The sequence below is a fragment of the Limanda limanda genome, chromosome 11, assembly GCF_963576545.1.
Source record: "Limanda limanda chromosome 11, fLimLim1.1, whole genome shotgun sequence".
Taxonomy (NCBI): domain Eukaryota; kingdom Metazoa; phylum Chordata; class Actinopteri; order Pleuronectiformes; family Pleuronectidae; genus Limanda; species Limanda limanda.
This window is the reverse complement of record NC_083646.1, coordinates 5,627,396-5,654,598: the sequence shown is the minus strand read 5'-3', so window position 1 is coordinate 5,654,598 and position 27,203 is coordinate 5,627,396. Positions and strand designations below refer to the sequence as shown.

The 27,203-nt window shown below is 43.4% G+C and overlaps 1 protein-coding gene across 1 annotated transcript; it reads right to left on the bottom strand.

Annotated features, from left to right (window-relative positions):
• Positions 1–413: 413 nt before the first annotated feature.
• On the bottom strand, positions 414–24,915 carry LOC133014428 (lamin-A-like). The gene is made up of 13 exons (XM_061081666.1): positions 24,842–24,915; positions 22,722–23,110; positions 6,511–6,667; positions 5,291–5,416; positions 4,073–4,240; positions 3,501–3,626; positions 3,135–3,355; positions 2,254–2,560; positions 1,783–1,890; positions 1,580–1,699; positions 1,439–1,501; positions 1,138–1,311; positions 414–759 (listed from the first exon to the last, which is right to left on the bottom strand). The coding sequence occupies exons 2-13, from the start codon at positions 23,063–23,065 to the stop codon at positions 730–732; spliced, it is 1,944 nt and encodes a 647-aa protein (XP_060937649.1). The 5' UTR covers positions 23,066–23,110; positions 24,842–24,915; the 3' UTR covers positions 414–729.
• Positions 24,916–27,203: the final 2,288 nt, after the last annotated feature.

The following is a 27,203-nucleotide window of genomic DNA, read 5'->3' as shown; positions in this document are numbered from 1 at the left end:
TGCGCACAACAGCTGCACGGATATAAATCCACAAGTGTGTTTCAGGAGAAGGAGAAACAAGCTCTGATCTACACCCTGAGTTTACAGTACTTCGGCTTTCTTAAGACAACTTTCAAGAATATAACCCCCGTAGCTACTTTATCTTTTTTTACACAACAATACTATGCATAATATATTTAAACTGTAAACATAACCAGCATCTTGAATAGAGATTAGCTGCATTTACTGGGAGATAAACATGATTAACAACAAACCCCCACAGGATTCACTTCACTGGGGAGACGGATTCCTGACAGGGTTCACTAGCTGTGCGTGTTGAGTGTTGACAGCCTGGCCATTAAATGTGAAACCCCAGCTTGGATCGAAGCACAAGCACTGGTCGATGGAGCTGTGTGTGTGTGTGTGTCTGTGTGTGTGTGTGTGTGTGTGTGTGTGTGAGAGAGAGCGTGCAAGTCAAGCAGGATACAGTACAAGCCTCAGCACAGAACACATGCAATAATGTAACTTGAATATACAAAACTCTAAAGCGGAATTTGAAAGTCCTGTGCCCTTCGCCCGAAAACACCGCAAAGCAAATCTAACCTGCAGAATAATGTGGATACAAAATAAGACAAGATCATATATATAAAAAAAAAGGTAAAAATAATAATAAAGACACATCAGGGCGATGGTAGAAAAGGATTCTCCTACAGCGGCTGCAGGAGGTTGAAGTGAGGAGCTGCTTGGTTTTTACATGATGGAGCAGTTCTTCCCATGAGCCTGAAGGAGAGAGAGTGCAGCGTTAATTGTTGAGGAAAGAAAATCTGAAAACTACGCGCAAAAATCAAATAATTTGTTTAAAATTAAGCCTAAAATAAAACTAAAATGGATAAATGTTAAAGAAATGTCATCATCATCATCATTTTGTGTTTTCAGTGTCATCAGATGCATCGTGCAGGAGATCACATGTTCATAAACACAGACGCTTAAGAAACCGGATTCCAAATCTACTTTCCTGTGATTTTTAATTGTTTCTTTGCAAATTTTCTCTGCAAATTTGAACTAATTCAAATCAGAAAAAAAATTGTGTAAAATAATATGTTATACAAGCTGCAATGCTTCAAGTCCTTGTGTTATAACACAGTAATTGTACAGTACCTGTCTAGGCTCATTGCTGCCCATGAAGAAGGAATGTCCCACAAGGGCATCAGGTAGCCCCCCGCTGCTGCACACCCCCCCGGAGCGGTCCGACGTCTGCCCACAGGAGTCGCAGATCACCGTGCGGCTCCGCAGGTTGTACTCATTCTCCCCCCCGCTGGTGCTGTGAGCTCCCTGCAGGGGGAGACACACAACAAGGTGAGTTACTGAACGCTGACGCTCCAGTGGGAGATGAGCCGAGAGAGGCGTGTTGTTCCTGATGTTTAATGAATGAGCATCTCAGATTTAGAGGAATTCTTACCATGTCGTCATCTTCCTCATCTTCACGGAACAGGGTGCGGGTCACTTTCCTCATGGCCATTTCCTGGTGGTGAGGTAAATAATTGAGTTATTGCAGTTAAAGGAACAGAAACGTGTGATGGAGGTGAAGTGAGGTCCGAACCTCTCCGTTGGCATTGATGAGGCTGGTCTGCAGCAGGTCGCCGGTGCCCCAGGAGTTCTGGGTTTTCCACAACAGGTCAGTGGGAGGGTTGTGGGTTCCGCTGCCAGATGCAGCCCAGATCTGAAGAGGTCAGAGGTCAGGGGTCAGAGGGATCACATTCTCAACCAGGAACTGTCAAACTGCTCCTGACAAACGATACTTACAGTCACGGTTCCTCCAGCCTTCAGGGTGAACTTCGGGGGAAACTTGTAGGCGATCGGGGTGCCGCTCCCGACTTGTCTCTTCACCTGCCAGTTGCCAAGTGGCTGATCCTACATGAGACACATGGAAACAGAGCATTTTATTATAGTCAATAAATAATTATTCAAAGGACAGAAATGCAACGAAGCATCACACAGAAAACTGGAATGTCAGTAAAGTGGATAAACTCCACCAGTCTCTTTAGGATGCACATTTAAATTGTCTAGATCCAGGTTTTCATTTGGATCTATAACAAATTGCCTAAATAACCATGAGAGTCACATTAAGAAACGTTGATTAAACATGTTGTTTTAACACAAACTATAGTGACTGTTTTGTCTGAGGTGAGTATTTCATTATCACTTTGTGAGGGGCAGTTTCAGTTAAAGCAGTTGAACAGAGTTTAAAGACAGATGATGGACAGACTCAGTTACCTCGTCGGCCTTGTTGCCCAGACGGATGAACTTGCCCTCCAGGTCGACCTCGTCCACAGTGATGCGGCCGCTGGCTGAGGCGTGCTGACTGAGGCGGGTCTTGGTCACGGCGCCGCCCGCCATGCTGGACGTCTCGCTGTCGTTGTCGTTGAGGCGCCGCTTCTTGGAGCTGGCCGCACCGGAGGAGTTGCGGCTGCTGGAAGCGGCGGTGGCCGACTGGAGCAGGCGGCTGGTGTGGCTGTGGCCGGAGCCGGAGGTCCGTGCGATGGAGACCTTGATGGTTGGAGGGCTGGGAGACAGACGCAGCCTGGGGAAGGAGGGAGGGAGAGGTTTAGAACATAGATACATACCGAGGTCACCTCTTTTGGTCTGTACCACGTTTCACACCTGATATTCTGACTAAACGTAAAATTCTGAAGGTCCAAACCAAACAAGGCTGGTGTGAAATCCTCCTTAAACCTGTCAACAGCTTTAATATGATCCCTATTGAGTTATCTGTACCTGTGATTATTGCTTTCACTGAGCCTGTGTCTTGTTCACTGTCAGTTGTTTTTGTCAGATATTTATTGTGTATTATATATGTTCATTGACAGGTCCGGTGAGAAGACACGCAGCCTCTCCACATCAGGCACCTGCTTAACCAGGTAAACTACCAGGTGGACGTGATGTCAATTTGTTTCTACTAAACTGTTCATAATTGAGGATTCAGAAACACTTTATACTGTCGTTATTTCCACGGAAAGATCGTTCCAAAGATCTTGATATAGTTCAAAACAGCCACCGACACAAGCAGAAGAACAAGTTGAAGAAACTCAGCTTATCTGCACGTGGCCCATCCAGGACGTGGGCAGGTGAATGACCTCATTTCTCTACAATCTCACCTCTCCTCCTCGCCCTCCAGCAGCTTCCTGTACGCACTGATCTCCATGTCCAGGGCCAGTTTGATGTCCAGCAGCTCCTGGTAATCGTCCAGCTGCAGCTGCATGCGGGCTCGGATTTCAGCCATCTCACGCTCCTTATCCTCCATACGCCGCCTCATCAGGTCCCGCTCCCGCGTCAGAGCCTCCTCCAGCTCGCGCACCTTGGCCTCGCTGGCCGACAGCTGACGTGGAGATAAGGCACAGAGGCTGGTTAGTTAAGCAGCCTGTTACACAGGAGTGTAGAGTCGATGTGTGTAGGTGAAGGTCGATGTTAGATCAATAATGCTTAGAGCAGTGTTTTGGAACATTCTTGGCGACGTCAGGTACCTGTTTCTGCATCAGGCTGAACTGTCCTGACATGCTCTCCAGGCGAACACGCGTGTGCTGCAGCTCCTCGTGGGCGGCGCCCACCATGTTGCTGTTGCTGTTAGCGGACAGACGGGCGTTCTCCAGCTGACGGACACAGAGACACACAGTCAGCTAGTGGCAGAGGTTCACTGCTCTGAACTCCTTCCTAGAATCCTTTTTATTAATTTAACAGAGATGCAATCGGCAATTCCCAAAGTAGTTTCCTCAGATGGTCAATTAGGAAAATAAAGATTGGTTTAGTTTTAGCTTCCATCACAAAAAAGACAAATCCAATGTCAAAAAGAGCTGTTGTGTTTATCCAGATTCCTCATTAGGTTCCCAAGTGGACAGTGGTTCAATGAAATAAATTTTCCTCCTAAATTTAGATCAATAAGCAGATAAACGAGACTGATTATTTTACTAGGGTGTAAATAAATAATGTGCTTAATCGGATTATCTATTTAATAAGGAAAAACCCACAACTACAAAGAATACCAGGCCTCTGCTTTGCCTCTAGGTGGCGACAGAGCTCCAGCAGCATCCAGACTCACCTTGGACATGTAGGTCTTCTCAATCTCCTCCTTGTAGATGCGGACCTGCTCCTCGTGCTGAGCTCGCAGCTCAGACAGGGCCTCGGCCAGCTTGCTCTCGAAGTCCATCCGCCCGCCGTCAATCTCCAACACGCGAGTCTCCATGCGGCGCTTGGATTCTCGCAACTCCTGTAGAAAGAGGAAGAAGCGACATTAGATGGTGGAAAACACAGTTATATGCATGTTTGGTGGTGATAGGAAAATGCACAGTGGAGTTATGACAACATCGTCTCCTTTGGTGAAGGATGAACCTTCGCCGTACCTCAATATTTACACGGTTTGAGGAAATTCTGAGAGAGGGCGACGTCACCTTTGCTAGACATAAATATTCCCTTGATCTATGACACTGACACTGTCACTGCAGTAGTGGAGTTGTTTGTTGACGGATCAGCATCAAAGGATTCATGGTCCATGTATGTCCGCGATACAAAACATTGTGTTTTAATGGTGTGTAATCAAACTTTGACGCAACGCCACGGTCACACTATCTTTGAGTTAGTTTGTATCTCTGTCTTGTTGTGATGACACTCATCTCAATTTGAAGTTGATCTTATGAAAGCCCTGGTACAAGTACATCATAGTAAAAATGTGGAATATGGCCAAAATGGCCACTAAATGCAAAATAGAAGGCTTCCTGTTGCGTTTTTCCGATTGCACCTATAGACTTTGTTTGTCTGGTCATGATACACCTGTTTATCAATTTTGATGAAGATCGGTCAATGTGAACATGTTCCGGGAGTCTCGGGGGGGGCACCGTTGAGCCATTTTGCGACACCCATCCTCCAGAATACGTACATTTTCACCACTTTCAAATTTTCTGCAAATTTTTGTACGAATTTGAGCAAGTTAAAGGACCTGTGACCTGTAAACTATACGTCTAATCTATTTGGAAAACAAAACAAAACACACATATGTTGCCAGTGCGACATATGTGACTACAAAATGTGACTATATGCTACTTCTACTGTGTTTATAATATTTATGTTAAAATACAAGTAATATGCAATGAAGTGGAGGTGAGAAGCAGAGAAATTGGGTCTGCCGAGACAAATCGTAAGGGGGTAAAGCAAAACAAGTAGGTGGTTGGAAGCAAATCAATATCCTGTGGAAAATGGAAAGTAGGACAGATGACTGAGACGGTGGAGTAAAAATAGAAGGGTGGAGGTGAAGAGTAGGAACCTCGCTGTAGATGTTCTTCTGGAACTCCATCTCCTCCTTCAGGGTCTGCAGGCGGTTCTCGGCGTCCACTCTCCTCAGCATCTCGTCCTGCAGTTGCCTCTTGGCATCGGCCAAGTTCCCGTCCAACTGGGAGGGAGGAGAGGAAAGAGAGATGAGAGAACTGTTCCAAAAATCTAACGCAGCCCAAGGTGAAATCTGCGCAGCAGTGATCGAGTCATGAACTGTGTCTTTCAAGGCAAATCCTGCAGTTTCTACGTGTGACCAGTAGGTGGAGGAAGGCCACAACTCTATTTGCATGAGTCCTGTAGTGCAGTTCATTGATAAAACAAACAGAGGATTCAAACTCGTGTCCACAATGTCCTCATTCATAATCAACGGCCTGCAAGGGTCATATTAAATTGAACAGGAGGAAGAGAAAGTGACCCCACACCAGGAAATCATCATCTCACATGTCACTGAGGTGATGTCTTCAAACTAAGATTGGTTTTCTAACAAATGGCAACTTTACATTATTTCACTCTCTCATATTCAATGCAATTTTGTATAAATAGAGGGAAATAATGTAAAATGTCAAAGATAATGAAAACTAAATACATTTTTCTATTTTTCTATTCAACGGTTCACCAGAAACAATGTGATTTTTACTTTGGCGGTGGACTAGTGGCAGAAACTTGGACTATGGGCAGAAAACGTCTCTGGTTCGACTCCACGGAGAAACAACAAAAAGACGAACCTGGGTTGATCTGTCCAAAAATCCAAGAGGATTCTGCCTACCCTGTCTAGTGCCCCTGAGCAAGGCACCTTACTCCCCCAACATCTGCTCCCCGGGCGCCGTACATGGCTGCCCACTGCTCTGTGTGTCCTGCACCAGATGGGTTAAAAGCAGAGGCTAAATTTCCCTCCTTGCATGAGTGTGCTTGTGCATGTCTGTGCATGTGTTTGGGACAAATAAATGTATCTTAATCTTAAGTCTGGACCACGTCCCATCCACTAACATGGAGGAGGCAGGGTTTATGACCTGGCTGATACTGCAGCCAGCTACCGGGGGGCGATCAAAACCAATTTGGCATCACTTTAAGGCAGCAGCCATGTCCTCCATCTTTATATACATCCAGTGGCTTTACCCTGAATTACACTTAGACACGAACTGAGCCACAACAATATGAACAAACAGGACTTTCTTTAGTTTCTGAAAGACTTCCCTGGTGTCATGTTTTTACCTTTGCCAGCTGGGCCTTGAGGTCCTTCACCTCAGCCTCCAGGGTCCGCTTCTCCCCCAGAGCGGTGTTGAGTGAAGCATCTTTAGAGTTGAGCAAGGCCTCCAGGTCCCTCAGTCGGGCCAGAGCCGCCTCCAGGTCCGACTCCTTCTTAATGTTCCTGTGAAGACACCAGACAATGTGGACGTTAGTTTGCTGCGTCTTCGAGGCTGTGAAGTGTCATTATCGCCTTCTGAGGTTTATTTCCGTCTAATCCCTGCTGGTGAGTTATAATCGTGGCCTCTCTTCCTCTTCTGGCAGTGGAGCATGTCTTTGTTTTTCAGGAAAGGAAACTTATCATCAACAGAATCTAATGAACCATTTGCTTTTGTGACTCATGGCGACTGGGCCAGTTTGGAGCTTTGTGATTTATCAGGTGGCTTCACAAACTCAAACATTACCTCCGAGGAGGAAGTTACGTTTTCTATTGTTTCTTTGTTTGTCTGCTAGGTGGAAGGATTACACAAAAACCACTGGACTGTTTATTCTATTTTGACTTTATTTTACTTTTCGAATTCATGTTCAGCACTTTAAAGTGCTGTGTTTAAATGGTGCTGTACATTTATAGTTTCCTTTTCTGTACAAGGTTTATATAACCTGCTCTATTCTCCACACACAGTTAATGTTTCTCTGGTACTTTGAGTCATGTGATCAGCTCGTACTTAATGAGAACATGTTGCTGAAACCTGAGCGCTGAGTAACTGTGCTGCTGTGACAGAAGCTGCGAATGACACAAGCTGCCGTTGTACAGTCCAGTGAGTGCAGCAGTTGTCCAGCGTTGATGTGAACTGGCCAACACATCAGTGCACTGTTATGAGCATTCTGCCATGAAAAGGAGCCTGTGTAGCTCCATCTCAAGGGAACCTGTGTTGAATTAAAAGAATTCACGTTTGTTGCGCATGTGCTTGTGCATGTTTGCTCCTCCTCTCCTCTAATGTCTCCACAGGAAACAATTGAGAGTGCTGGGTAGAAGTAAAAAAAAACCTGGAGGCAGCCATGGAAAAATAACACACTCCCAGCAGAAGAGGAGGAGAGAGAAGGGTAGCGAGAAAGGTTGTTAGTAATATTCCTCATGCACAGCCAAGGAGGAAATGGGCTCCCCGTTATTCTATTTGGCCCCGAGGCTAGACTTCATTGTCACTAATAATGGCCATCTGCTGGAGGAGATGGCTTCCAGGCTGCTTGCACAGACCACACAGTCCTCTGGTCACAGGCAGCCGGGTGGGAGAACAGCCAGAGTCCGGACGAGCGGGAGGAACAAACGACAAACTCCCCGTAAATACTCTTTATACTTAAGAGAGAGATAAATTGGCTCAATGAGAAACACGAAGGAGACTTTAATGACCAGAAGAAATCAAATCGAGAGCAAACATAGCGCTGATGCTTTGCAGATGTGCAATCACGCTTTGAGAGCGTCAGCGTGGAAATTCAAGGGGAAAAAAAACAAGGAAAAGAGAAAAGAAAGTTTGAGTGAGTCCAAATACCACAAGTATGATAATTGCACATGAACCCAAAGAATAAAACTAGACAAGAATACCTCACTAAAAATAATAAACTCAACCTTAATGAAACTTATAAAGCTCAGGTTCTATTCTACAGAGCTACTGATTCAACTTTATGGTCGTTTTGGAGGCTCATGACTTGTATTGTGATTTACTGAGCGGTGCTTCTAATATTCAGTCCCCCCTCTTTTTAAATATAATATCTATACTACAGCAGGACTGTAGGAATATACTTTTCCTGGGTAATCTAAGAAACCTGCATCTATATATTCTGTGGAAATGCAACAGTTACTAACTCCAGAGCCCATAATTGAATTTAAATGACCAGATGTTGGACCAGATGTTCGTACATTCCTATTGTTGCAGCATTGCACCAATTTGTATAAATAAACCTCATTCATAGCTCAGGCCAAACACACTCCTCTGCCATTTAGCAGCTGATTGTAAAAGTCTTGCTCAAGGGCAGATTGTCTGCCTCCATTTTTCTTTGCTCGACAAGTAGCTCTTAGTTACTGTGAACACACAAGAAGAAAGAGGCTCAGTTAATCACTGAGAAGTCAACGTTTGTTCCGTTTAAAAAATATCAGCTCATAAAGAGAGACAAGAATGTGAGTCTTTACAACCTAGTTGAGATTATAGTTATATGCAGAAACAATGTGTCTGGAAAACAGCCCAGAACAGACAGGAACGCATGCTCACACACACACAGACACACAAACACACCCACAGGTTAGCACAGCTATCCTTATCACCGTATTCCATTGACTTTCATTCACTGTAGACAGCCTAACCCAAACCTAATCCTTAACAATAACCATAACGACTGGATCCTAACCCTCATCTAACTCTTCAAATTAACGATTTACGTTAATAGGGACGTAGGAAAGGTAGGTCCCATTATGTGACAGCAACAGATTTGTGTCCTCACAACATGAGAAATACACACAAACAGACAGACACACACCTACAAACATTCCCTGAATTCTCGGAGCTACAAACAGAAAGCCTACAGTAACGCGGCTCCCTGCACATGAACATATTCATCAATCTGTCAATCTGTGTGGAGGCGGCAGATCACCAGACAGGCAGATTAGTAACCAGGGTAAAATGAGGCATAGCTACCGCTGTAAAAAACCTTTTACTGACTATTAACTGCTGGCTCCTCGAGGCGCGTGCAGCTCTGTAGGTGTGATGGAAAGAATGTTGTTGTTATAGTGGAACATTTAACCACAGTCCTGCTCATTAACACGTTTTGGACTCAAATTAAAAAAAGCCAAACAGTGCTCGAAGAGGTTTGTTAAGTGAGAACCAGACAAAGAGAGACGCCGTTTTCTGTTCTATTAAACTGGGTTGTACAGTGGGAAGCCATTAGGGATAAAGCCTACACACACACACAAAACACACATTTTCAATTTTGTTTAAAGCTGGAGATAAACCTCACTTGAAACTACACAGCCTTGTCAGTTGTGCAGACTGATGAGCGCGTGCAGAGTGTGTGTAGGTGACTGCTGTGACGTTGATTAGCACTAATGGACCCGGTGGATCGACCCCAGGAGCGACTTAAAGGTTACAACCGGGTTTGATTCACTTCGCTGCGAGTTTGTTTCCTCTTCATAAACAAATGTGATGAACCAGAGAGAATACCTGGCAACAAGATGCCACAGAGCAACAATACACTAATGAGTTAAACCACAGATATACTACGGTTGTATAACAAACAGAACAAACAGTCAAATGCAAAAACATCATATAATATTAATAACTACTTCAGTTATCGGATATGAACGACTGGTGGGTTCTGTTGTTCAACATGTTTCTTTGCTCCTGGCAGCTCCAGGATGCTGTTCCTGGATCTTGGCTTAAAAGAACACAAGAAAAAATCCTCTCCCTCTCTTTGTGTGTGTGGGTTGAACTGGCGCATGTGTGTCGACTGCCAAATGTGTGTGTACCACCGTGTAGGTTAAGTGCATTTGTGTACAGAGTGCGTCTGCCTGCTTGTCTCGCATCAATTTGATGTGCTGTAAAAATCCGTACGCCAGCATATCCAGCACGACTGTATGTCTGTGTTCCCATATATGATTTACATAATCAAATGCAGGGTGTGTGTGTGTGTGTGTGTGTGTGTGTGTGGGTGTGTGTTTTGCAGCCATTTGCTTGGGAGTACCCGTTTATATAATCCAGTTGGAATTGTATAATTACAGCGCTCCAGCGTAAATATCCTCCGACACTGTTTACATTTTGTTCCACCGAAGCATCAAAGTGTCTCAGTCTGGGCTCAGGACACATGTGGAGTCACTTCAGATATTATTCACGAAATACACTTCTCATATAAATAATACACAGTCTGCATGAGAGCGAATGTGATACTGGGAAATGACGTAGAGAAGGCAGCAAAAAAACAGTCAAGATAAGGGAAATCGGTTGCAAGTGAAACAAGGCAGCAGCTTGAAATGCAAACTTAAGAGAAACATTTGAACCAAAATGGCAGCACTGCAAAGAAAGAGGGAAAGATGTGCTATTCCAGAAAGCTTTTTTATTGTTGTTGGACTGTAAACCACACGTCCCGACCTTCTTTCTTTCTAAATGCAAATGTCTGCTCTCTTATGGAAAAAACACACAAATTAAAAACTGGAAAAGTTAAATCATTCCATCAGCTACAATATCAGAGCTGTACGAGGCTTTAATCACTAACAGAGCAAAATAAAGTGACGATTTTCAAAGCACAAAGGGAAATGGGAGCTATTGGACAGAGACAGAGTGAGATGGGGGAGAGGAGGGCCATCTAGTAGAGAGAGGGGGGGGGGGGGTGAGATGGAAATGCAAAAAGAAAGAGACAAAAAGGTGAAGAGAAAGAGGGAGAATAATGGAGACAAGAAATGTGAGGAGGAGGAGGAGGAATGTGTTGGCTCGGCTCCCAGCCTCAAGGATGACTCACAGCTATCTTTGTCCAGCCCAGTAACGAGAAGCGAACCCCGCCTCGAGGAGTGAAAGAGAGAAAAGAGCCCACTCGCAAGCCCCCCCCCACCCCTGTTTTGCTATGCCGTTGCCACGGCAACCCGGGCCTTGTCATCAGACCTGCTAGGACGCCATTTCCACCGCACCGTGGACGCAGTGGAATAAAAAAGACGGAGAGATTTCTCTGTGGATAATTTTGAAATATCTCAAGATGGAGAGGCTGTAGTTCTTTCTCTTGTCGCCTGGAGGAGATTCTGAACTATACTAACTAAACCGAAACAAAATCATCATTCGGCAAAATAAGTTTATTTATTTAAGAGCAGACTAATGTTTAAAAAAATGAAAGTAAGAAGTACAAGTATGGATATCTGTTCTCCATTTTTACTGATATTCCGCTCATATTCAGGTTCATGGTTTTAATTTCGGTATCACTTGAAAAAGTTTACTGATGTTCAGAAAACACATCGCTTTCCTCTATCGCTGCAGCTCCTCTTTTCAGCCTCTGTCTGAAACACTTGGTTTTCGCTCCTGTCTCAAAGCCTCAGATGTCTTCTTTAAGATTTAATAGCAGCAATAATTCCAGAAGTTAAATGTGTGTGCAGAAATATTTTTCAAGGTTATTTTACCAGATTTTTCAAACAAAGTTCAGCTTCATTGTGTGATCTTTGCACTGATGGAGCTGCCACATGTGTCCAACCTTCTTTACAAATCCCTTTCCAGCTTCTGAGGGTCAACATGCTCTAATCCAACAGGCTGTGCTCCTCTCACTCGATGGCTCCTAATAATGTGAGGCCATATTATTGGCTGCACTTGATCATGTTTAAAAAAAGGTTATTTCTCCCAAGAGAAAATAAGACATGTCCTCATTTGCTCTCCAGCTACAGTGACTCTAAATTATTCACAGACTGTCAACACAAAATCTTATTTATCTAAACCCGTCTTCAAACTGAAAAAAAACCAGAAAATTTGGTTTGGACATTTTCAAGAGTTTGCCTTTCATTTACATTGTAATTTCATTTGAATGTCTACAGGTAAAACCTTGATTTTTTTTCATGTAATTTAAACGAACTGACAATCCACAAACAAGCTCATTCTAACTGAAATTCACCAGCATGTTCCTATTTATGGCGGAAGCTGCGAGGGGCTGAGGCACCTGGGAGCTGCCCACTACAGCTGCAGTCTGGTGCTGTTTACACCCAAGCAGCCCCCCTGCAGCAGTGGGGGGGGGGGGGTCAACACTCTGCACATCTGCTCAAGTTGTGGAGAAAAAGAACGAGACAACCGTCCCACCCGGGAAACTGAGGGTTTCCCTGCCAGCGTGTTTAAAAAAAAACACAGACTCTCTGAAGTGAGTTGCTATGGTTACTACAACTCAACACCTCGTTTGTTTCCTGTAGTTCTACACAAAGAGTTCCTCTGACATGAAGTACGAGTGTTCAATGATCCATATGGTATGTTACATAAATACACACTCACACACGCACACACACAATCTGGCAAGCATATGTAGGCACATGTCGGGAGGGGGGGTGGGGGGTTTCCCCAATGACTCACTGAGGAGTGGAAAAAAAGGGTGTTTCAGCCAAATTCCATATGGATCATTTTAAATGTTCCCTTTTTCCTGATTATAGCCCAACTTCCATCTTTCCTTTTCCACTTTGTTCAGTTTAAACATTCACAAAGCAGCTTTCTGTGGAGAACACTGCAGGGAAACAGTGACTCAGAGGAATAATAAGGTTTGAGTAAACAAACAGGGAACCAGAGCTGGAACAAGGAGTACAGTACGATACTGTGTAAAAAGGGAAATTAAAGTAAAACAAATGTCAATCTAATTATAATTTATTCTAACCATTATTATATTTGTCTATGTTTTTAAGTTTTTAAGAAAAGTAAATTGAGATTTCTTTTCTAGTGGCCGAAAACAAACCTAATGCTCCAAGTGAAATACATTTACAGTTCAGACCAGCATTAGTGGACAACTGCTGATTTTTATGTTACAAGTGTGCAAATAAAATAGGACAATAAATTCAAATTTGAAATATGGCCGAATTTTTTAATAAGGAAAAAAAAAGGAATCTAAAAACATGTTTAAGTTTAATTTAGATTAATTACATCCTTGTTTTCGTCCCTGTCCATTGCTTTGATTGTTAGTTGGAGCTAATGAATAACCTCATTAAATTTGGTTGCAGATTCAGGAATTGTATTAAATACTTTCTTGAACATTGAGAGATGGGATAATGCATATTTGAGGACCTGATTTTTATATAATAATGATAATTTAGTTCAAAGAGCACTTTTCAAGCAAATAAGCATAAACTGCTTTCAAAGGTCAGAACATACTCAACATGTAAAGCTTACAAAAGGTAACAATGAGATTTTAAAGTAGCAACAGAGTCTAATAATCTAGTCTGATCTAATGATCTGTGGATGTTCCAAAGTCGAGGAGCCAGAACTGCAAAGGCTCCGTCAACTTTAGTCTTTGACCTGGACTCTGATAGAGTTGAAGACGTAGAACTAAGGAGCCTGAAGGGTCCGTGAGTGAGGGGCTCTGATATTCATGTAAAGCCTTGTAAGTGAATCAAAGTTGTTTTAAGTTAATTCTTAAATAGTTAGTGCAGCCCTAAAGGGTTTAAGGTGACCTGTTGGGCCTTGAGACGATGTATGGACTGTAAAACTCCATGAGGCCTGCTAGTTCACACCAACTCGGATTTTCCGAATGTGTTGTGCAACTCCGACAAAGATATGCAGCAAAGAAAACATAACAGGCTGGCACATGAACATTTCCTGTGTCTCTACTGGAATGAAGAACACATCAAGGATTGTGTGTGCGTGTGTGTGTGTGTGGAAAATCATCAGAAACCAACAACAGCGCAGCCTTTGCCAGAGGCCACCCATGCTCATCCACATGTGGCAGATGGGAACAGAGTTCTCAGTGTTTCCAGTTTCAAAGCAGAGCAAATGTCGAGCGGCGCTGATGAGCTGATGAGACGGCTACAAAGGGGACGTGCGAGCCGGAGAGAGACAGAGAGAGAAAGAGAGAGAAATAGAGAGAGAGGATGGGCAGTGTTCCTCTGCGCATGGTTTTGTTTAAGCCGTCACTAAAACAAACTGTGTTGACTGAAAAGAATTAGATGTCCTCTCTCTTTGTCCCAGTCAAGCCTTACAAAAAAATGTACAGTCGATAAAACTGTTCCTCAAACAGTGTCAGGCGGAAGGTAGAGAAAGAAGCATGGTGCCCCTCCCGCTTGTAAGTGTGTGTGTGTGTGTGTGTACGTGTGTATGTGTATGAAACACCCCTTGTTCCTCCCTGCATGATTAGTTGATGATTCATCAGGGGGTGAGTCAGATGCTGGTTGAGCCACTTTTCAACGGAACTAAATTTGCTGCAATTATCTGCTAAGATAAACGGACACTTTGTCTTTTCACTTTTCCATTTTTCACAGTGTCGTTAAATAAACTTGAAACCAGCAAGTTAAACAATGTTAGTGACGAATCCGGATAACAAATCTTCACGTTAGCGGTTACCATGCCGACTACAAACTCCCAGTTTACAGTTGATCCGAACAAAACCAGACTTCATCAGCCCACATCTTCCCATTTCCGTTTCTTAGGTTCTCTCATGTGACTAATTGTGACCATGTGTAAAATGTATTTAAAAAGTATTCATAATTATCTTCTCAATGCAGCTTTGCATCATTTTATAACTGGTTCAACCGCAGCGCCTCGACACTTCGACTGTTCAGGAACATCTCGCTCTGCCAATAACAAGTGTTGCTCTGCTCAAAGCCTCATATTTTTATTTATGAATTGTTAATCCACATTTTTCTCTCACAATTTGTATCAGAAGGATTAATTCTTATTTGTATTAATAAGAGAACTCCCTGATGTTTTCTCCACCTTCACTAACGAACATTTAACAACAAACACTGAGACAAGCTGTTGTTTCCAGCAGAGCTAAAATAAAATACTCTGCAAAACGTCTGCTAATGTTAGATTTGAGCTACAGAAAATCTTTCTGGAGTTTATGAGGATGTGACAACTTCTGGTCGACATTTGTTGCCTTCTGCTACCCTGAAGGGAATAAAAAGGGATTTGCTGCCTGGAGAATAACCAAATTGTGGTTGTGGGACGAGCCTCAGCACCGAGCGCTCTCACGCGAGGCCAGAAAGAAATGGACTGGCATTGAAAAACAGGCAGGAAACACAGGGAACCTCAGTGGTGAGTGTGCAGCCGATCTGACACGAGGAGGAAAACACCACAGGTCCAGAGCAGGAGCTATTTTCTGCATCTGGACCTTGCACAGGGCACCGCCTGAGCAGTAAAACACTGACAACAACGCTGCATCGTCTTTCCCGAGCTTTCCTGTCTTTGTCTTGCACTGTTCCCTGTGGCAAGCAGACCACACCCACCTGGCAACTCGCTAAACAAACAAAAAACATGCAAAGTATTTTCCAAATTCTTGCTGGGCCAGAAGCGTGTGAGCCAGTGTGCGGGTAAAAGTGTGTATGCGGAAATCTAAACTATATATTCAGGTGTCTGTTTCAAACGCATTTCAAAAACAGGAAAGTGGCAGCGTATACAGAATAAGATTTACGAAGAAGGGTAGAGTTCAAACCCTTATTTAAATCTGCTTTTTAAATTTGCCTGATTTGTGATCCATGACCTACTCTTTACTCTTTTTGAGAAATTACCTGTATCTTACATTGTTAAAGACAGAGCGAAACAAACCCTGGATCCAGCCCCTGATCCAAATCTGCACCAAAAATGTTATGAGCCATACCACATCCTTCCAGCAGGTTTTGTGGAAATCCATCCAGTAGTTTCTCGCCTAATCTCGCTCAGAAACAATCTGTCCGACTCATTTAAATCTGCGAGATCTGGAATTGGATCTGCAGCAAATTGAACACAATCATAGATATATGATTGTGCTTGATGTTTTAAATCCAGATCCATTCATTATTATCTGGGAAATTGATGAAAATGTCCTATAATCCCATATTTCACAAAGTTAAAGAAAATGAAAAGTATTCCTGGATTTGACAAACATGGCGGTAAACATTATGCTAATGATCATCTGCAGTGTTTTTCCCATATAGCCAACAAAAGAGCACAGTACTGGAACCGGAATCACATCAAGATGTAAAAATGTTGAATCCCATTTCCTCAAACATTAACATTTAATGCAAAACATGTGAGACTAGTCACAGACTGAGAATATAAAGTGTTTTCTTATTGCTCTGTGTTGATGTTATAGTAGAACTGAGACAAACATCCCATTCAGCTCAGATGTATTCCAGAGTAAATGAGCTCTGGAAACGGAACAATGGTTTGGAACGAACCGAATGTGTCGGGAATGGTTAAAGTTGCGGAGCGCCCGCGATACCCACTTCCAAAGAAAGGGGAGGGTCTCCGAGTAGAGAGAGGGTGAGCGAGCATGGAGAGTCAGGAGAGGGAGGGAGAGAAAGAGAGCCACCATCTTAAAGTGATTTTGCCCGTTCATCAAGGGTTTGGCCGCTGCCGAAGGCTCTATGGAAACTGTAACTCTATAAACTCCACTCCAACACACACACACGCACACACACACACACACACTACAACCTCCCGCCAAAACCCCTGCTTGGTACCGAGCTCTGCTGAAGTTCTCTCTCATTACTCGTTCACCACTGAATCCAGCACACACGGCTCCATCCAGCACATTTACAGGCAACATCTGTTTTCCATCGTTGAGATTTCTGTTCAATTCTGAGGAGAACAAACGGTCACCGGACCAGTCAGCCACTCAAAACAGGCATCGTCCAAATGAGGGCTGAGCAGAAAGGGTCGAAGCATTTAGATAAAGACTCTACAGTAACTCTAGTGCTGCTGTGATGAGATCAGTCCATCAAAAAGTCCTACACAGACATACTGGTCTCAGGGTTTGTGTTCGCAGATATAAAAAAAACTTACCATTTTACAGACTAAAAAATGCAGAAAGTTAATTTTCTTAATTCAAGGTCTTGTTGGGCCTGGGTGCCGATATGTCTAGTCTTTTCAATTCAAATGTTTTGTTCACTAATATTTTTATCAGCCCCAAAAAAACAATATTGATCTGGCTCTATCCTTTAATATACAATCAACTTGACTTAGATTCATAAATTAAAAGTAAAAAAGTTCTAAAAACCAATTCACAACTTGTAAACTATTCTAATTATAAAAAAAACTCTTTTACGGAAAATTCTATAAATAATCTTATCACAAAGCGCTAGACTGGATTTTTTATATTATTTAACGTTTCATGAATAATTCAATTTTACTTCACTGCTGGAAAACACACCCAAATAAAACCCCCTCTCTCAGCTCTTCTCTCCCCTCGCATGACTCAAAGTGACAGACAATTGTCTGCTGTCACATGATACGAGCTGAGATCAGCATAGGGGAACAGGGTTTCCCCCCCGAGGCGGCGAGAAGAACAGAGGACGTGATCAAACTGAGAGGAGCTGAACAGTAACAGTGACATCAGCTGTGGACGCTGATCTGCTGCCTGCAGCACGGGCCGGGACGCCGAGCGTCAATTTCACCCATGAAATATTAACCTTCTTTAAAATACATGGAGCTCGTTGACTTTCGCCAAATTCAAACTTTGCTCCGCATTTAAATGGAATATTACTGGGGCCAGGTTTAAGGAAAAGATTTTTAATCCATTTTGCCTTTCAAGGGTAAAACTGTTGAGAATAAAGTATAGATTTAGGTCAAACATTTAAGAATATGTTGATTATGTGGGTTAGAACATGTGACTTCCTCTTCAAAATTCCTTTTGTGTGAGAAATTGTTCTTCAGAATCAGTTTTAGTAACAAATAAATTATTTTTTCTCTGAGCTGTGATAATCAGAATTAGATCTTTGAAGAGATTGAGCCAAGAAAAGTGTTCAGTACAAAACACATGAATTTGGACGAGATGACTGCGAACTGAAATAGCTGCTGAAGGACAAATGCCACGATGGCGATGTTTACACAAACACTCCGACGTGTTGCAGCTCGCATTAGTTTCACTCACTTTATACGATGGATGACAGGAGTGGACTTAATTCTCAACATATCAACTTTATTCTCAAAATGCAAAAGGGAAGAATTCTTCCTCCTCTCTTTTTTTATGCCGTAATACATACTTAATTATGGAGGAAGTAATCAGACTTAAATAAGTGTGTTTAAAATAAATGTGCTTGCTCCAGAGGCGACTGACTGCAGTGGATATTTTTATCCATCTGTGAAACAAACCAAACAGAATCACAGCAACAGGGCGAGCTTAATTTTTCATCCCACTAATTACACTGAGCTAATAAGAGCTTGTTAAAGTCATTGGTTCTGTTCAAACCTCATATAATCAGTCTGAGAGATGTCAGCAGGACGATGCTCGACTTTTATCTGATGTGACGAAGGGAAACTCAGTCTATCAGTCTTTTTCTAAGTATAAATCATAGATTATTAATTCAAACCTATTTCTTATTCTTTATAATGATAATGCCGCTGGGAGTCAGTCTGAGATCTTGAAGTAAAGCTACGTCCTCCACTTTCCAAGTAGTTAAAGGTATTCTCCAAGTTTAATGATGCACTTGACTATAGTGGAATAAAGCTTCAGTCTTTTAAATCCCTTCTCTTTTAAACTGAACTGCTCGATCAGAAGAGGAATACAGTCTTGGTCTTTTCCATATTAGGAAGAGACTTTTAACACAAACATTTAATCTCAACAAACCCGACGTGAGCAGCTTGGATTTCTCCTGTTTATCTATAACATGGTCCAAAGATAGCTCGGATGTATACTGCTGTAACCTTAGAGACATTTTAAAATGTTCATGCAGGTTAAATATAGGAACTTTACTCACTGAAACTCATGACTCATATTAAACCACTTAACTTTTCTCCTCGATACAGGTTTGACTAATATTAAAAATTCTGTTTATCACACTGTAAGTGTTGCTTCCTGTTTGACGTCTTTTGAAAGGATTTCTGCATTTCTCTAATGTCAAATGACTCAGCAGGAGACTCCAGCTCACAAATAACAAAAAGGCTTTTTAGCGAATTTACCTGAATTAAAATAACCTGTATATCTGCGAATCTTTGTGATTAAGACGTTTGTTATTAAACCATTATGACAAAAAAATGTGATAGGGGCTCAATAATTTACAGCGTCGGCATAAACTTTAAGATAAATAACTATTAATAAAAAGACAACACAAATGTAATCAAATATAAAGAACTTGAAATCTGAAAAAAGTTTTTGTTAAGTCTTTTGAAAGGCTCATATCTAACATTTGCCATAAATACTAGAAGTTAAGTGGGTCAAGAGAATATTCCTACGGAAGGAAATGGGAGTGTGCAAAATGATAAGAGCATTTCCTACTGTGCTCCTTGATAGCAGTGTCCTGGCCCAGACATGACTATTCAGTCCTTGAATACAACACATGAGCATAAACAGTACATCAGTCCATCACTAAATCTTTTAATTATATTGACTTTAACTCTGCAGCTGCACTTCAACAAGTTCGGCCATGTTTTGTCTACCGCAGCTATTATTCTATTCTTTTTTTAAAACATTGGACCAACAGACTGATTGTGTATATATACAAAAAAAATGTCTGAGTGCCTGGTCTACCTGGTGCCACGCCCTGAGCCGCACGGTGCAGAGGTCGGGCGTGGCAGAGCGAGCGCAGCTAAATCCACCACTTCATGCGTTCACAGCAGATTTGATCAGGGAGAGGCCTCGGCTGTTTACTTTGCAGCAACTCAAGAACGGTCCCACCCTTATCTCCCAAACTCAAAGAGAGTATTTCATACCCACAGAAATGAAGTGCAGACATACACATGCCACAAAGCATCATAGTTTATTTATGAGCAAGATTACACAACAAATCGGAGCGGACTTCCATGAAACCTGATTGAAGGATGTGATGTGGGTCAGGGACGAACCAATTCAAGTTTGGTGCTGAGGGAAACTTTCTTTAACTTAATTGTGAGATGAGGCGTATTTCAACATTTTCACAATTCTCTACAATTCATGGATCTTGAGGCGATGGCATGTGATACTCAGTCTAGTTTTCATACGTCACTTAACAATTTGCAGTGAGTTGGATGAAAGTCTGGCCACTCCTCTGTCTGGGTGGAGCATTCACAGAACAAGTCATGCCAGTGACACTAAGCCAGTTCCTCCACAAAGGCTAACGATTCATAGCTAGCAGCAAAACAGGAGGTTAGATCGGGAGCCAGGCGCCGAACGAGTGCAGTACAGAAACATCGTGAAGCTCCAGGACTCGTGTTCAGTCTTTCTTAACAGTTTTACTTCCTCGACTTAAATACCTGGCTTCACTCGTCGTTTAACAACACCACATCCCACCCTCTGCCAAATTATGTGGAATCTCTTTTCCACGGTTTTTAAATTATTAACGAGTCAGACAGTGGCGTCAGGAGACACGGCCCCAGCAGTCCGCCTGAGGAGGGAGAGCATGTGTTTGTTGGAATAGTTATGCCTACAAAGACGGGTCTGTGAGAATTAACTGTGTCGTGCCTGTGGGCGAAACAGGTGTGTCCAGTCAACTGCTCTGTGCCGAGGGCTCCACCTGTTCCTGTGTGTTCCGTCAAACTCGGGGACGTCAAACAAAGAGAATCCACGTGTTGTGAGACCCGGCGCTCCGGTGTTTACTGCTCTGTGCCTGTTACCATCTGAAGCTCCCTGCTCGGCCCAGAGAATCCCCTCAGTGTGTATTAATAAGCCTCACTTCCCGTTACAGTGAGTCCACAGTCAGCCCATTCCAGAGGCCTTGAAAAAAAAACCTCTGAGTCACCACCCCGTCATTCCAAGCCAAGACTCCCAGGGATCCATGGCAACCAAACACCAAACAGGCCGGCTAAAGTCTAACCGATAAAGCCGGCCCAGGCTGGATTCTGATTTTCTTTCCACCACACGTGCGTCATAAAGTCTACTTCCTAGGAAACTACTGCGGGAGCTTTTCTCTACTCTACTCCTGCAGTTGAAGAAACAGAAGGAGCCCAGTGACACGGAGGATATTATGGAGATTAAAGATAAATAAGTGATAAAACATTTCTCTCAACACACACTGGCCTTTATCCGGAGAACACAAGAATCAACATCCTCACCCACCTACAGTGTGTGGGCACATTTACAAACCGTGGATTGATGACCACCACATCGTATGTCAACAGCTTAATAGGCAGCTGCAGAATATAAATGAGCCACATTAAGGACACATTTCCTGCAGAGTTTAATATCTTAAATATATATTTATCTGTGCAGCAGTTATGAGCCACTCCCTCTGAGTTATGTACATTCACTCAACATGATTTACAGTCCTGAATCAACAATGTCAATCTTAGAGATAAGAACACAACAGCACTAAAACCCATCATGTGTGCAGTGAACACACACACACAGTTTCAACAAAGAAAGTATGCTGTGTTGAAAGAGTGTTGAATGTGTCTTTTTTTTTTTATTCCATTGCTTCTCCTCTATTTAAACAGAGAAACTACTAAAAGGGAAAACTGTGAATATAAGTGAACTCAGGAGAGGAGATAACGACTTCTCTCACCCGAGGGAAACTTTGCCAGGACGGTCATAAATTCCTCCGCAGCTACAACAGGCCGACGTTCACGTGTGTGTCTGAAGTTACCGCCGAGGATAAAACACTGAGGTTTTTTGACTCAGAAATGACTGCGGAAAGTTTCCAGAACTTTTCCAACCCCCTGGTGAAATGTCCAGAAAATGTGAGAGTGACAAATTTCCTGTTGTTGTGAACGCGTCTGACTGGAACAATCAACTACTGCTTTCCTTCGTCTATGAAAAAGGAAAACTTTGGAAACTCTCCAGAGAACTGAGTCATATCTTAAAACTGGGATAATGAGCCAAATAGTTTATTCTATGTCTTTAAATTGATCTATACTTATCAGCATTGTGTAAAATGCTCAGTTTCTTTAAGCAGCAGACTCATACTCTGTAATCAAAGACATTCTGTCATCAGAGCAGTCATTCATATTTAAGGTGGAGTCCATTTATTTGCAGGTGTGTTATTTCTAACACCCCCGCAGGCCTGAAGTGACATAATTGCACTTGTCATATAATTAATCGTATGAACTTTAGCCAGCAGGAATGTCACCTACGGTTCTAACCGCTGACTCCTCACTGCATTCCTGCTGGAAGATTGCAGGAGTGTTGCACTGCCTCCGTCGTGCTGAACAACCACAGGTGTGAACAGCACGATATGTATTATTACAGCGTTCAGAGACGTATGTTTACGTGTTGCGACTGCAGCTCCGCCTTAACCACTACGACGAGGTGGTTTGGGACATTACACACACACACAAGAATGTTGAAATGCTGTTGACTCTGGAACATTATGAACCAGGGACGCTGGAGGTGGGGGGGGGGGGCGAGCTGAGGCTGCTGAGACGTCGCAGCAGCACAACCTTAAGGATTTTTGTATTAATGTGAATTGACAAGAATATTCTAGACCAGTTTATAGAACATTCTAAACTCCGACAGTGGACTTTGGCTTTGATTGCTTTAAGGCCATTCAAGAAATATTTTATGAGACTTGATCTCACCTTTGTGTCTTAACTCGTGTATTTCACAGAGCAGTTACTACTCATACTACATTTTTATTGTAGGTAATCAAATGTGTGTGTGGCTGAATTCATTTTTGTGACATCACTGTCCCTTCATGCTCCTCCTACCTGGCTTTCAGCTCCTTGTACTCCTCCCTGATCTTGCTGAGCTCCAGCTGCAGGCGGGCTCGCTCCCTCGCCACCTGGTCCAGGGTCTTGCGGGCGTCGGCCAGCTCCGTCTCGTAGGCGCCCTTCATGCCCGACAGATCACGGGTGACCATGGACTCGGACTCGGTGATGCGCATCCGCAGCCCGGCGTTCTCAGACTCCAGCGAGCGCACCTTGTCGATGTACACTGCCAGGCGGTCATTGAGGTTGCACAGGTCATCCTTCTCCTGCAGCCTGGTGATGCGGGCGGGCGAGAGGGTGCCGCTGGCACCGCGGCTGGCGCGTTTCTGGCTCGGGGTTTCCATGGCAATAATGGCTCAGCAAGAGATGCAGAGGGGATGAGTCACAGGCTGTGGAAGAGGAGAGCGAGAGTTGATGAAAACTATCAGTACAGGCCTGGCTTCCCCGGTATGATACACAAACCCACAGTCTGAGTCACACGTTACACTTTAATGGAGTTTCTATGAGGAAACGTCTCCTTGTCTGGGTCGCACGCCTTCACTGATGAGTCTGCTCATTATTTCTGAATGATATTCTCCGAGTTCCTTTTTTCAATCAGGAAGCGCATCTAAAAAACTTGATTTAATGTCTCTACTGGACTTGGAGTGAATGTACTTAAACAGGACTGGCAGAGGTCGCCCACAAGTATGTGAACACAATTATTCTAAATAGAATGCATTGGTTTTCTTGCCCTTTCCTACACCTTCTCCTCCTGGCACCTTCCCCTATTCACACAGGTGTTTCCCCTGTCACAACCTACACTGCCCCCCGGCACCACTGAATCCTGGCAGGAGTTGTTCAGCAACTTCATGCAGCTCACTACTGAGAAAACATGTTCCCTCCAAACAGTAACTCCAACCTTCAGCTCACTCACAAGACAATTAAATACTTTCATAATTGCTCAGAAAACAGGAAGCCACGACCAGGGACAGAAATATGAACAAGCAACATCCGTCTTTATCTGTTTTCTCAAAAATAGTTTTTGGAGAAATGGAAGCAAAAGAAAAAAAAAGAAGAGGCTTGAAGTCGCTGCACAAGTCATAATACCAAAGTGTTGACTCATAATATACACAAATGCTGCAGGATGCCCTGATAAGGACATGGATTCCCTGTGTGGCTGTTTAGATGAGTACTAACAGGGAAATGACTACAAGAGGGTGTTTTATTTTTCATTTTCTAATGCTGTAGATTTGTTTATACAGTTGTAATTATGAGCATAAAATGAAAATAAGCCCCCATTTGGAATTTAAATATGCCTCCAACATTGTAAAAGGTACGAAAAAGTTATTTATTCCACCAGAGCTCTAACCTACAATCATAGAAGAATTCGGCGATATTAATAAACGTACGAGCACTGTTATTATCCACTGTGACGGAGAGGCTTCGACCTAAGAGCTTTTCCATTCCTCTGCAGCTCCTCCACTCACAACCTTACAGCCATTTCCCAGAGAACAGCAGGAAAGCCTTCTCCAGTTTGCTTCACGAGTGGGTGGACGCACCAAACTTTGCCATCCATCCCCTCACCGCCCATTACCAAAAGTGCGCACAAGGACATGCACGCCCATGTGGGTGGGATGGAGCGCATGCAAAACGACGTGTGCACACGCCCACAGCCGCGAACCCGTGTGCTCACAAGTGCTCTCTGGACTTACTCTGAATAAATGAAGCATCCATTTACGCTCCTGAAATGTACCCAAGCATTAACAGGTGCTGTCTGATGTCCCGCTCTTCAACAGCAGGCATTAACAAAAAAGCTGAAACTTTTTTTGGAAAACTTATTCCACAGCGCCTCTTGCCAGAAGGAAAAAAAATTGGCTCAGAGCAGAGTGAACAAGTCGAACGAGCAACAGCATCATGGGCACATTCTTTGCACAGCAGTCGCACTGTTTGTCAGTGACCAACACAAAGTCTCAGAGGGAGACAGAACTCTGTGGAAGCTCCATGAACCTTACCTCTGCTGGGTGAGAACCTCTCCACTGCAGCTGCTGAGAGGGAGTGTGTGCAGGAGCTGTCTGGAAGTTTATCTGCTGGTGTGAGAGTGTGTGATAGTGTGTGTGTGAGTGTGAGTGTGTGAGTCCTACCCCAGAGGAGTGTAGAGAAGAGGATCCGTTGAATAATGCAGCCTTGCTCTCTTGCTGGTGGGTGTGTGCTCCTTTGGCTCGTGCCCTGAACTGCTTTGCTGTCGCTCACTGCACATGTACCTTCTACTGGAGAAGGGAGAGAGGGGAGGGAGCACGAGAGAGGGGAGGGTGGGGCCACGAGGAGGAGTCAGGATACACAGACTGTTTATGTGTGTGAGTCTGTGTGTGAGTGTGTGTGTGTGCAAACAGCAGCTGCTCAGCTTTATCTCTCCCTGCTCTGTCCATATCTCTTCCTGTCTCATTTCGCTCGCAGCGCCCTCACAGACACACTGACCTCAGCGACTCAGTGCAAGTGGTCTGTCAGTGAAACTCGGGTCACGGCGATGACACTGAGCAGCTCCCAGGTGGATGCAAGCGTGTGAACGTGCGACTCTCACCCTCCTGCTATTACACTGCATTATTTACCTCAGCCCCCATGTCGGGTGAAACCCAGATGTGACAGCTGACTCCAGAGCAAATACACGGGAGAGGAATTCATGTTTCAGTTCCATGTTGAAAAAAAAGAAACTCCTCACGGCTGTGGAAGGGATCAGAGATCATCTCAGACACACAACACTGCAAAGAAATCTATGAAATCTAAAGTATATACAGATCCTTCATCTTCTCATCCGTTATCCATGGCAGAAAAATAACCTGCCAGCGAGCTCGTCCGCTGAATCCAAGGAGGAAAAAAGTCCACAAATGTTTGACATGATATTCCCAGTGAGCGATAGAAAAGTTCCCACAAGTCATCCTGAAGGTCCAGAGGTCCGACACTCAAACCCCGAGTGGATTCTGGTCTTATATTTGTTTCCTCGGGGTGGAGTTAATGGAATCACAGGTCCAATCAAGTGCTGATGCAGAGGAACAAGTCGTTTTCTATGTGTGTGTCCGTGTCCGTGTGTGTGTGTGTATGCATCTCCGCACCATGGAAATGCCAGTTAGTCCATCATGTGTGTGAGTGTGTGTTACTGTGTGTATGCGCATGTGGTTAAACAAGGGGGCAAGACAGCATCTCTGTTTTTGGGCATGAGGCAGGCTCAGTGGCTGAAGGGAGTATCCTGGCTGCACCGTGGCCTTCCACTGGAAACCAGCAGTCAGTCTCTAAAGCGTCTCTGAGTCACTCGTCCCTTTGCTAACAACTCAGGTTGTTTTTTTCAGTATTCTCCTTCTCTCTACCACTCCTTCTTTCTCTCTATTTCAGGCTTTTCGGGCCCTGTGGTGTTTCCATGGGAGTCACACTGAAGTCACAAGAATCCTTGGCTGGCAGGGCCAAGTTCCTCAATGAGCTTTTCTACGAATCTTTGGTTTTCTCGTGTTGTCTGTGCACAAACCAACAAATGATGAAGTTTCACGACAGACACGATCACGTCAGAACAAGATGCAAGTTAGATCTTAAAGCAGAAGAGGTCAATAAACATTATAGAACAAAATATGTAGGTGATTTATCAGTAATGAGCTCATAGTCTGCAGATATTGGATTTTAAGAACAAATCGAATGCCTTCATTACTTGTTTGTTTCTAGTTGTACTTTCATTCAAACTGAGAAAAGCGCTAAACACATTTCAGAAGTTGCTATCGGCAAATGTTTGGCCTTATTGTCTTGAATGAATCTGACCATTAAAATAGTCGATTACTTTTCTTTAATGCTCCTGTTTTATCTTTGCTTTTAGCAGCCAGGACACAACTGTCTGTCAAACTATTTCCCAACATCAGTAAAAGCTAATTTTGGGGAATAGACACTGAGAGGCACGTCGATAGTTGCAGTGGATTATTCAGATTTACTCATGAAGTCTTAAGACAGGAACGGACATGACCGACTGTGATGCAAGGCAACCACACCAGAACCGGAGAAAAGAGGGTGAGCAGTCTGTTCTCTTCTCGTCTTTTTCTCTCTCGCCCTCACGGCATTCCAGGCTGGCAGGAAAAAGGGCGTGGCTGTTGTGCAACCTAAAGGTTTTATTTCTCCATCATCAGCTCTCTCCTGGGAGAGAGGAGCAGCGACAGACGACTTTCAGCTAAATTCATTATTAAATCATAGCCATAATTATCACGCTGAAAGCCAAATAACTTTTTCTTTCAAGTTTAAAGTTGCTCCTGAGTTAAGGTTGTGGTTTTAGACTCTTCTTTGTGTTTCCTAGACAAGTGGATGACAACAGACAGACACACCTCACACTGCAGCACATGGAGAAACTCCTCTATTTCAACATCACTTCCGTTCCTGTCTTGACACAGTGTCCCACATCCAGATTATTTACAGATAACACGATGATAACAGGTTTGTATAATTCATAAATTCATAGGAACATTAATCTTTCATGTG

Coding starts and splice junctions, on each gene's coding strand:
- LOC133014428 (XM_061081666.1), bottom strand. CDS start 23,065: ATGGAAACCCCGAGCCAGAAACGCGCCAGCCGCGGTGCCAGCGGCACC. Junction 1,502..1,579: donor TCATCAATGCCAACGGAGAG/GTTCGGACCTCA, acceptor CCTCACCACCAG/GAAATGGCCATGAGGAAAGT. Junction 760..1,137: donor GCAGCAATGAGCCTAGACAG/GTACTGTACAAT, acceptor TCTCTCCTTCAG/GCTCATGGGAAGAACTGCTC.